The 11,296-nt window shown below is 53.7% G+C and overlaps 4 protein-coding genes across 4 annotated transcripts; 3 read left to right on the top strand and 1 right to left on the bottom strand.

The window, feature by feature from the left end:
• Positions 1-73: 73 nt before the first annotated feature.
• Positions 74-1,639, top strand: GUITHDRAFT_145610 (hypothetical protein; the record flags this gene model as incomplete). The annotated part of the gene is made up of 5 exons (XM_005823581.1): positions 74-199; positions 307-943; positions 1,001-1,078; positions 1,215-1,279; positions 1,484-1,639. 5 exons carry the CDS (start codon positions 74-76, stop codon positions 1,637-1,639), a joined length of 1,062 nt encoding a protein of 353 aa, XP_005823638.1.
• Positions 1,640-2,666: 1,027 nt separating this feature from the next.
• On the bottom strand, positions 2,667-4,468 carry GUITHDRAFT_165690 (hypothetical protein; the record flags this gene model as incomplete). The annotated part of the gene is made up of 2 exons (XM_005823580.1): positions 2,667-3,038; positions 3,227-4,468. 2 exons carry the CDS (start codon positions 4,466-4,468, stop codon positions 2,667-2,669), a joined length of 1,614 nt encoding a protein of 537 aa, XP_005823637.1.
• A 1,203-nt stretch (positions 4,469-5,671) lies between these two features.
• GUITHDRAFT_78757 (hypothetical protein) lies at positions 5,672-6,930 on the top strand (the record flags this gene model as incomplete). The annotated part of the gene is made up of 6 exons (XM_005823579.1): positions 5,672-5,718; positions 5,820-5,910; positions 5,954-6,076; positions 6,131-6,250; positions 6,312-6,476; positions 6,826-6,930. 6 exons carry the CDS (start codon positions 5,672-5,674, stop codon positions 6,928-6,930), a joined length of 651 nt encoding a protein of 216 aa, XP_005823636.1.
• A 2,017-nt stretch (positions 6,931-8,947) lies between these two features.
• On the top strand, positions 8,948-11,281 carry SPT16 (FACT complex subunit spt16; the record flags this gene model as incomplete). The annotated part of the gene is made up of 1 exon (XM_005823578.1): positions 8,948-11,281. A coding segment is annotated over one exon (2,334 nt), but the record flags the coding sequence as incomplete, so codon positions are not given.
• Between the last annotated feature and the right edge of the window lie 15 nt (positions 11,282-11,296).

Here is an 11,296-nt window from a genome sequence, read left to right as displayed (position 1 = left end):
GGGGGGGGGGCGGGGGAAGGATTTTTGTGATTACAATATAACCTTGCCGGTAGTGTACCAAACTTGATGGACTATGTCTCTCTCGCTGATTCCTGATGATGATCACCGGACGGCATCGGGCCAAGTGACCTGTGCCATTGGGAAGAAGCTTGTGTTCGGAAGAAATGAGATCGACAAGGAAGACAAGAAGCTTTCAAAGGTGTCTTATCTCTTGTATCCGCCCTGGTTCCTCTGCTCATCTGTTTCCTTCCCCTCCCTTCCCCTCCGTTATCTTTTCCCCCTCTCCTCTTGCCTTCTCTCGACAAGCTCATCTCGTTCGTGCCATGGTTCCCTGTCTTCGGCATCTTTAACCTCAGCATTTCTGACCCCTCTCCTTCGCTGCAGTTCGTGGCGAGGCTTGAGGCCATGGACGCGGAGAGCGCGAGAATTACAAGGGTGGGAAGGACGGCAATGCACGTGATCCCGAAAGGGGAGACAGGAACTCTCACCATGTGCAAAGAGGGGGAGGAAAACGGAAGAGAAAAGTCCACGGAGGTGATGTGGCTGGGCGATCAAGTGGTGATGGTTGGGAGCAAGAAACATACCTTCGTCCTCCTCCCTCAAGGCAAGACGTGGTTCCAGTGGGCTGAGCAGCACAGAGAGGAGCAGGAGCACCGGCTGCTGGAACTTAGGGGGATTGGAGGACAGAGCTTGACAGAAGAAGAGCTGGCAAGGAAGGACGAGTTGAAAATCAAGATCGCAAGACGGAAAGAGGAGGATGAGGCTCGCACGGAGGAGCTTCGAAAGAGGCAAGTGGAAGAAGCAAAAACCAGACCAGACGCGGTCGAGGGGGTAGAAGATGAGAAAGGAGAACAGAGCACGAGCAAGCGAAAAGGGATTCTGTCGGCGTCTGATCATGCTGGCCTTCCTCCACCACCACCCGCCTCCACCTCCGCCCTCTCAGGTTGAGACAGTCCTATCTCCTACTTCTCCTCCTTCTGCTGCCCCTTTTGTCAACCAGCTCTTTGGGAGCCTTCTTCTTACCTGGAACCAGCGATTCTCGGAGAGGATCTGCCAGAGTTCCAAGACAAACAAGGAGGTAAGGAGCAGGAGGGAGAAATTGCACAGAAAGTGGAGCGAAGGAATGGGGAGAAAAAGGAGAGCATTTTGAGTGATGTAGGAGCAAAATCAGCAGAGAATCTTTCTTTGATGCTTTGCTCATATTTTGCCAGCAGGGTCGAAGTCTCTTTCTCAGCATGAAGATTTCTACACCTCTCTGAAGCCCTCCCTCTTGATCTTGGTCTCGATCTCGTCCTCCTCCTCGTCCCAACCTTGTTTCTCGTTCGCTCTTGCGCGTGCTTTCCTCCTCTCCAGATTGCTCGCCATCCTCATCCCCTTCTGTTTTCCCCTGTTGTCTCTGTTCCTGCGTTCCCTTGTGCGATATCATATCACACTTCCCCCCAAACTCTTCATACCTGCTGGCGCTGCTCATGACGCGCGCCAGGGCTCGCTGGAGGAGGGCGACAAGGTGTGCGTTGAGGAGCAGAAGATCCGCCGACAATCTCCCAGCGTGTCCGGGGGTTTCTCGCGCTTCATGAAGAAGCAGGTGAGGACTCTTGCAGACCAGCTGGGGATGAGCTGGAGCAGAGCAGGGAGGTGACGGTCGAGTGGGCTCGAACGTTCAACCGCCGAGTCCGCAGCCACATTGAGAAGAGCATCATTGCTGTCGGTGAGGGAAGGGGAGGGGAGGAGAGAGGAGGGAGGGGGCAAGAGGTAGAGGTGTGGAGGGAGGGGGGAGGAGAGAAAAGAGCTTTCTGCCTTTGAAGGCTCGTGAGCAGAAGAAGGAAACAGCTCGGTCGATGAATTTCCTGCATGGTCAAGAATAATCAGCGACGCTTGCAGAGGTGAACTCTTCCTTCGTCCCTCTTCTTCCCTCTCCTTCGTCCCTCTTCTTCCTCCTCTCCTCTCTCCTCTCTTCTCGTCCTCCTCCCTCGTCCTCCCTCGTCTCTCCTCGCTCTGTCATTTGACAACCCAAGCCCTCCCCTTTGCCCCTCCTCAACTCTCTTCGTCCTCTTACACTTCATTCCCAGGACTAGAAAATCTTCGCCGAACGTATTCAGGAGATTTGGTGACCCTCCTCATCCTCCCTTTACCCCTTCGGCCTCACACCACCACCACCTCCTCCTCCTCCGCATTTCCTCCCCCTTCTTGTCTTCGTCCTCCTTCTGTTCCGAGCTCTCACAAATCGTGAAAACTTTCCAGGTAACGCAGGAGCAGCTGAAGGAGGTCGGGAAGGAGATGCTGCTCTCGCAGAAACTTCTCGACTCATTCTTTCTCCGCTCGCAAGGACGTAATCCTCGCCTGAACACTTGACGGCTGCAGCAACGGTAGGGGAAGGAGAAAGAGGAGGAGGAGCGTTCGGGACAAGCAGGAGGATGAAACACAGGGAAGAAGGGAGGGGGTAGACAAGAAGATCGGAAGAGGTTCCGAGGAGATTCACGGCGGAAAGAAGACAAAAGGAATTGAAGTGAAACAGCAGAGGAGACGATGATGGTATTGAAGTGAACAGCAGAGGAGACGATGATGGTATGGGTACTGCCAAGAAAGACAACGTGCAGTAGTGAAACAACTTGCATTCCCTTGCTCCTCCTCCACTAACCCCCTTATTCCCAGCACCTGCCTCCACTTCATCGCCCTCCTCCCATCATTGCGTAGTCATCGTAGGGCTGGACGCCGTTGGCGTGCTGTCCGCTATGATGCGACACGTCGAAGCAGTCGGAGCCCGAGCAGCGCATCTTCCCCATGTTCCAGGCGTCAAGAGGAGCCTGCTGCTCGTTTCCTTCCTCCCTCCTGCTCGTCGGGTACTTGAGGCGAGCTACATGGTTCCCCATCCTCCAGTCGTCGAAGGTCTTGACGTTGGCGTCTCTCCTCGACTTGGCTCTGCTCCTCGAGTAGTAGTCGCGCGCGAAGGAGTTGAGAAAGTCGAAGTCGTTGATGGGAGGAGGAGGAAGGTTGTTGGACGTCCGCGGGAGATACCGCTGGTACTTGTACCACATCTCCTGCTCGGAAGGGTGAGAGGGGCTAAAGGCAGGAAGGGAGCGGGGAGAGGGGTTGAGGAAGGGGAGTAGAAGCACAGAACTTGCGACGGGGAACGAAATAGGAGGATTAGGGGGATATGAGAAGAGAAGAGAAAGCAGAAGAAAAGGAGGAAACAGAGGAAAGCGAAACGAGAAAGAGGTCTACGCACCTGGGGGACCCATGCAGAAGGGCACCAGTGTCGCACCATCTTGACTTTTCCGCCCTCCGATGCCTCCTGCCAGTAGTACCAGTGCTGAGCCGCCGCATCGTACGAGGGCGAGTCGCGGCAGGCGGCCTCCGGGTCCAGCTCAGCTGGAGCTGCCGTGGCACGAGGCTGCACGGCCGGCATGGGCTGAGCCGGAGCATCAGCCACGTCACAAGCTCCTGGCGCTCTGTCGTCGATGAAGAGCAGAGGCTTGTCCCAAATGTTGAGCTCAGCTTCCGGCCACGTCCATCCCAGGAAGATGATGTGCCCACACTTGCAGCTCAAATTGTACTCGTCCAAGAGCTTCCCGCAGTCCTGCGGCTCCACCTTGACAGGGAGACCAGCGTTGATGCGAGCTTCAGGATCCCTCGCCTCGCAGTACTTGATCTTGAACATCGGGCTCGCTACTCCCTCCACCCCCGAAGCGTCGAGGAAGCAGCCATTGCTCGAGCATTGTGACTTGTACTTGTGCGTCCCCTTGGGCACGTTGTCGAAGATTACGGCCGAGGCAGGAGGAAGGGAAGCGACGTCGACCACCGTCATGCCCTCGTACAATGGCAGCTCCTCCGGCAGGCGAGCAAGCGCATGGACCATGCTGTCCAGCACGCCCTCGTCCGGCTCTCCGTTGTCATCGGCATGAAACTTGCGGACAAACTTGGAGGATGCAGCGACAGTCTTGAGCTCATAGCCGAAGTACTTGTTGATGAACTCTATCGTCCTCTGGGTCCCTCCATTGAAGACGATGTCGTTGGAGTTTCCCACCCAGTATCGGAACCGAACGCCGAAAGGAAGGCCTTGCTGGTAGGGCTTCTCTACCGGGCTGAGAGCGAAGTCCATCGGCAGCAGCTCTTGGTCGAAGGGAGACACGTAGAGAGTATTGCAGCACATGTTCATGAAGTCCAAGAAGATCTTGCCCTGGAAGAAGCAAGATATATCTGCCGCAGTCACCGCCTCCTTCCCTGCGTTGGGAGGAAGGGCTCCCGTAGCAATCGCTTGCACATACGACGAAGAGCCTCGGGGAGGCGTCGGCACGTACTCAGCGATGTCACTCAAGCTGGTCTTGCCGTCTTGGTAGTCCAAGAGCCCATGGTCAGTCTGCAGCAGCGAAGAAGGCTGGCGAGCAACGGATATCAATACGAAGAGCAGACAGGCTGTTAGACAGGCTGTGAGCACGAGGCCCTTCTGAGCTGCTCCCAACGTCGGCATGGAGGTCACTTAGTTCAGGCACATCGAGCCACCTCTGAACCTGGTCACAACAAGAAAGTTAGGGGATGGTGGAGGCGGAAGGGAGGAGGGAAAGATGAAGTAAGAGAAAATAAAGCTCGACTGATGGCCGTCTCTGTGTTGAGTACGTACAAGAATAAAAAACCTATACATATCCTGATTCAAATGAGCTGCTCACTCAATAAACTATTCCATTGAATCATGTGTTCCTTCGCAAACCCAGCATTGCCTCCTCCTTGCCTCCCTCCTTTCCCCATCGCTCCTTTTCAATCGCGCCTTGCTTTCCAGGGTGTCTGCTTCCCTCTTGCCCAGTCCTGGCATGTCCTTTCCTTTCCTTTCCTTTCCTTTCCTCTCATGTCCTGTCCTGTCCTGTCCTGTCCTGTCCTGTCCTGTCCTGTCATCTCCCTCCCCCCCTACTCCCTCTTCCTTTCATCGCTAGCTCCGGCATAACAAGCAGAGCGACTCTTCAGCATCTCAGTATCAGACAGTTACAATCCGTGATTTCCGTTTCGAATGCTTTCTGGTCATGGTGGGGATGAGGAGTTACCCGGCGTGGAGTGGTGGATGGCAGGGGTAGGGGTACTCAAATAGGTAACTCGATTTCCTCAAAATGGGGGTACTTGAGGTAGAAAATAGGGGTGTGTAGAGCACTGAGGGGGTAGTGCAGGGTCCACGTGACGACGGCAGAGGCACGCAGAGGAGGGAATGGCGGGAAGCCTGCAGGGATGCAGGGAGGAGGAGGCGGCGGCAATAGATGTGACGATGGTGGAGGAGTAGGAGAATATGCATCATTGGAATGATACGATCTTGTTCATCAAGATGGAGAGACACAGTAGCTGCAGACTCGTTGACTATGAAAGTTCTGTGCAAAGCACGCACTGAAAAAGCGGGAATATGTAGTTTCGCAGTTTTCAAAGTTTTGTCTGAAAATTGCAAGCATGCGATGTATCCAGGAATACTCGTGCTCCTATAGAACCGTGCGATGGACTTGAAGGTGGAAAACAAGATGTTAGCGAGCAAGTCTCGAATCTTCCAACACAGCAGCCATTACATGTTTCATGGATCCGTTTCAAACCATTGACGCTCATTGATGACTTGTCGATTACGACATATGTAGGGCCATACACTAAATGCTCTGTTGTTTGTTTTTCTGTTTGAAAAGGGAATCTCATTGCTTGATAACAGATGGCCGACCGTCTCGCGAGTATTCACGGGACAGAGCTTGACAGGTTGTTACCCACTGCCCTCAAACTTTGCATATCCCTGAATCTCAATGACTTGGATTGAACTTGCCTGCTTTCATTCCATGTTTTGAATCGGATGAATCATCCAGGGTTAATTGTCCCTTCTACTTCAAAGTCGGAGCCTGCCGCCATGGAGACCGGTGTTCTCGTCAGCACAACAAGCCCCTTTTCTCACAGACGGTTGTCGCTCTGCACTTTACTCCGGGCATCTGACACTGTGCAGGTTCTTCTATCGCACATGTATCAAGCCCCGGCTTCTGCCCAGATGATGTCTGGACCTACTGCCATGGCCACTGCTGCCGATGACAAGGCTTCGCAAGATCACTTCGATGAGTTTTACGAGGAGGTGTGCACGTTGGTGTTGTGCTGAATGCAAGGTGTGTGAGTGACACAATTTCAGGTCTACGAAGAGCTTGAGAAATTTGGAAAGATCGAGGAGCTGAATGTATGCGCAAACCTCGGCGATCACATGATTGGCAATGTGTACGTCAAGTACGAAGAAGAAGAACAAGCGGAAAAGGTTCTTATCTCATTATTCGCAGCCTCTGGCACTAAAATTTTGATATTTCCTACTCCATCAGGCGCTGAATGCACTGAACGGTCGTTTTTATGCTGGAAGGTTGATCATGGCAGAGTACTCCCCTGTCACGGACTTTCGCGAATCGAGGTGCAGGCAGTATGAAGAAACCCAATGCAAGTACGGCGGCCACTGCAACTTTATGCACATCAAGAGGCCCAGCAAAGAAGTGTGCAAGAGGCTTGGGATCCGCACAACCTTCGATGCTGCACGCGGTGGTGGTGGTGGTGGTGGTGGAGGAGGAGGAGGAGGAGGTATTTTGCTGTTGTTTCCTTGGTCTTGCGTTGACAACATGCAAAGGTGGCTATCGTGGTGGTGGTGGTGGATATCGTGGAGGAGGCGGCGGTGGCGGTGGATACGGAGGTCGATACGAAGACAGGGGTGGTCGGTACGGTGACCGCGAACGCTACGACGACCGCCGCTATGATCGTCGCTATGAAGACCGTCGCTATGATGACCGTCGCAGAGAGGATGATCGTCGTGATGATCGTGGTGCGTGATTTAGCTACAAGGTCGAGCCTGTGATGACATTTGTTGCAGGTCGTTATGATGATAGGCGCCGCGATGACCGCGGAAGACCTGAGGAACGCCGGGAACGTGAACGCAGCAGGAGCGGCAGGTAGGAGCTTGTGGCGTGCAGAGACCTTGAGTGACGAGGGCAATGCAGTGCTGCTCGTCGTGCTCGCATCGCTCAATGGAACGCCGAGCGTGAAGCTGGTTGACTCATGCAGTTTTTGAAGTTCTTGCTGAAGTTCTTACAGGAAACGGTGGTGCTTGAAGCCGTTGACTTGATATGGCAAAGGACGCGCGTCTTGGACATGCAGTCACATCCAACTCTGACAGGGGAACGCAACTGAAAGGTTGTCCCTTGCATCGGTCTAAACGGAAACAGCACGCAGTGCGAGTGACACTGATAATAAAGTCTAGCATGCTGGGAAATGGAGGCTGAGTTGACTTTGACTTTGGCGAGACATGAAGGCTGTTGACTTGCACATCGTATACGATGATAATCTGTGGCACCCTCGAACCAATGTCCAATGAAATGTTGGTGCTGTAGGAAATATCCGTCTTGGGGAGGGGGGGGGAGGGCTGAATGATGTGAACATGGGAGGAAGAAATAACTTGCTCGCAGTGTCTTGCTGCTCTTTCTGTGTCATTTGACTTGTTTTATGCTCCCATGCCGACCTTGCGGTGAAATCCGCCCATTCCCCTTGCTCTTTCCCTCCATGCCTTCGCTTTTTTTGGATTCATGCCCTCTGCCCTCTGGAGTACCCCTTATTTCCTCACCAAACTACCCCCTGGTACCCCGCTTCTGTTCGAGATTTACTACCCCCACCCCTTCTCCTGGGATCAGCACGAACCCGTGGGTACAGTAGGGTAGTATTTCAAAAAAAACATGCAAAAGGGGGTGGTGTTGGTACAAAGCGTGTGGGTAACCTGTTACATGGGGGTAGGGTGGTATCCTTGATTGAGTAGTGTAGGTGGGTGGGGTTGCCATGTAGTGGGGTATGTTGAAGGGTGTGAAACCCACTCATATAGAACCCTTGTGGTGATTGAGATACTCATGGGTACGTAGGGTAGGGTGGTGAGAGGGAATAGGAGGGTGGATGAATGACGAATGGTGGGGTTATCACGGTATGAGGTGAGAATGAGGGGGTGGGGGTAGGACTGAATCCTTGCTGATGAGGGTGGGGTGGTAGTTGAGTGTTTTGTTGGTTTTAGCGGGAAGAGGATGAGAAGGGCAGAGAAATGCAGGAGGAAGGAGGAAGAGGAGGGGACGATGGCGGGGGAAGGGAGGGGGAGAAGCGTATCATGATAGGACGGAGGGACAGAGTGGAGTGGTGAGATGGGGAGCAACGAAGGGGAGCAGCAGGCAAGACAGACGGGGGAGGAGGAGAGACAGAGACTCAGGGGGTACCTGTGATGATTCAGTGAATGTCGGAGCAGTTGAAGCGCAAGAAAGGAAACGGCGTAGGAAAGGTGGAATTGAAGTGATCGTTCATGATTCGATCATAGTAATCGGAGCTTGAGCGCAGCACAGAGTAATGATCGTGAGAGGACAAGGTTGCATTTTGAACTGCACACCATACACAAGCAACTAGATCCCCTCGCTTGGACGTTGCAGCGTGGTGTACACGACCTTTACTATCAGACGCGATCAAACGAATTTTTCAGTTTGTGAATCTGGTTTTGACAGTGATCAAAGCATGGCCGACGAAGAGAAGATAAAGGTCAAGGAGGAGGCCAAGGAGGACCCTAACCATGCCAAGGAGGTCAAGGATGCGAAAGTTAAGGTGGAGGTGAAGCAGGAAGGAGGTGGTGACAAGAAGGATGATGGAAAGGTTCTTTTCTCCGCCTCTCAGTTCACCGATGTCTGCGGAAGACTCTACGAGAAATGGAAGGTAGTCGTCGCTCTGCTCTTCACCTGATCCTTCATCATGGATTTGTGCAGGCTGAGAAGGACACGGATGCATGGGGACCGAAGGCTGATGTGATTGCCATTGCCTGCGACTCGGACTCCAAGGACGTGATCAAGTTCCCAAAGGCTCAATCTCTCATTACAGGTCCGATGCTTGTTGACCGTGTGCTGTTGGATGCTGCCTTGCGGAGCTGGCTGGCTGTCAAGTAGGATGACACTTTGTTTCTGCAGCGATGTTCTCACTAGAGCTGCACGACATCTTGACCGTGCTGTGTCCGAAGAAGATCATATTCCTTGCGGCGAGCAAGAAGGCGAGGGTGCTGCAGGCCTTGGCGGATGACCTTCCGTCCAAGTTCCCCACCAAGGTTGAAGTCCGCGTTCGTGACAAGAGCGACAAGGACAAGGCGAACTTTCAGTACATTCTTGGAGAGATGAAGGAGGAACGGAGCGAGACCAAGGTTGGGACTCTCCTGAAGGAGAAGTACGATGGGTCATTCGCGCAGGAATGGAACAGCTTTTTGGGGGAGGCCAGCGGAATCTCCAAAGTCGACATCACCAACGGACTGACGGACTTCCTTGCCATCAAGTCAGACAAGCAGGTCGAGGCGGCAAGACAGGCAGGTACCATCAACACAGCAGCGTTCAAGAGCTGCCTCAATAAAATCCTCGACGTAGTTGACAGCAATGAGAAGTTCATGCTGACCAAGATCTCGGAGCATGTGGAGAACGAGCTTCCCAAGACCATTGCGCCTCTTCAGCTTCCTGTGGACGTCGAGGATGTGGAAGTTGTTATCCCCCCCAACGTGCAGAGCGGCACCTACGACCTTAAGTACTCGGCTCTGACGGAGGAATCCCCCCTGAACCTCCCTGACAAGGGAGTCCCAGCTATTTACATCAGCTCTGTTTCTCTCCGGGTCAAGTCCTGCTTCGGCATGTTGGCCCGCACATTGCTGTTCAATGTTAAGCCCGAGCAGGAAGCAAACTATCGGCTGCTGCTGGAGGTGGTGGAAAAATGCCAGGGGCTGCTGAAGCCTGGCACAAGGATGAACAAGGTGTACGAGGCGGCAAGTGACCTTCTCAAGTCAAAGAAGCCAAGTTTGCTTGGCAACCTTACCAAGGAGCTGGGCTGGAGCTTAGGTTACGAGCTGAGGGAGAAGCGATTCGTGTTCGACGAGAAGAACAGAAGTACACTGAAAGTTGGGATGCTGGTGTGCCTGAGAATTGGGCTTGAAAACCTTAGCATTCAGTCGAAAGACCCAAAGAGCTCCAAGTACTCGATGCTGCTGGCGGACACATTCCTCATCACTAAGGACGGTGCGGAGTGCCTGACAAACGCTCCGAAAAAGCACAGCAAAGTCTCTTGGAACGTGTCAGACGACGGAGACGAGGAGAAGAAATCCGACAACAAGAAGTCTGTACAGGACGAGCTCGACAGAAAGTTGAAGGAGCTCGAGAAACAGAAGTTGTCCCACAAGCTGTCGGAGGAGGAGAAGGAGCAGGCAAGGAAGGACTTCGAGGAAAGAAACAACCAGCTCGCCCTGCAGAGAGTGGAAGAGCAGAGGAGGAGGAGGTATAACGAGTCCTCAGGATCTGATGACAAGCGCGAGAGGTCTCAGACTTCGGGGTACCTCGGAACTGAAGATTTTCCTTCACGTGCATGGAGCAACAAGGGCTACCTTCAGCTCTACATCGACGAGGCAGCTCAGACCATCCTCGTCCCCATCAACGGCCTTCCCGTCCCCTTCCACATCTCCACAGTCAAGAACGCCAGCATCCAGTCGCAAGGAATCGCCGGAAATGTTCTCCGCATCAACTTTGTGAGCCCAGGAGCAGGCGTGTCCATCGGGGTCAACAAGGACGCGATCTACCTCCGTGAGCTCTCCTACCGCGCGCAGGAGAGTCAGAACCTCATCCTCGTCCACCAGCAGATCATGGCGATGAAGAAGACGTACCAGCAGGAGGAGCGAGAAAGGAAGGCAAGAGACGAGCTCGTCCCCCAGGAGCCTCTCCGGCTGAACCCCAACAGAGGGCCCAGGCTCCAGAACCTGAGGATCTACCCCAACATCCAGGCGAGAGGAAGGAAGACGGAAGGAGATCTTGAGGCGCACGTCAACGGCTTTCGGTTTGCAGTCAAGAAGGCCCCGTCCCCCGACCTGAAGCACATCGACATCCTGTACCGCAACATCAAGCATGCCTTCTTCCAGCCCTCGAACAAGCACAGCAACCTCATCCTCCTCCACTTCCGTCTCAAGAACGCCATCATGATCGGCAAGCAGTCGACTCGAGACATCCAGTTCTTCCTGGAGTGGCTAGAGGACGGAGAAAGTCTGATGGAGAACAAGAGAAAGAACCCCTACGACAGGGACGAGATCGAAGACGAGCAAAGGCAGAAGGAGATGGTTAGCAAGCTCGACAGGGAGTTTAAGAAGTTCTGCGACAAAGTGCAGGAACTGCTTCCTCCTTACGACCCCAGCAACCCGGGAGGAGACAAGATCTGGGATTGGGACATCCCCTACGTCGAGCTTGAGTTCCAGGGCAACCCCAAGGTCTCCTCATCTCCTCCGCCCCCT

Source organism: Guillardia theta (assembly GCF_000315625.1).
Source record: "Guillardia theta CCMP2712 unplaced genomic scaffold GUITHscaffold_106, whole genome shotgun sequence".
NCBI classification, from domain to species: domain Eukaryota; class Cryptophyceae; order Pyrenomonadales; family Geminigeraceae; genus Guillardia; species Guillardia theta.
Note: the sequence above shows the minus strand (reverse complement) of the source record. Positions and strands in the feature narration are given on the sequence as shown.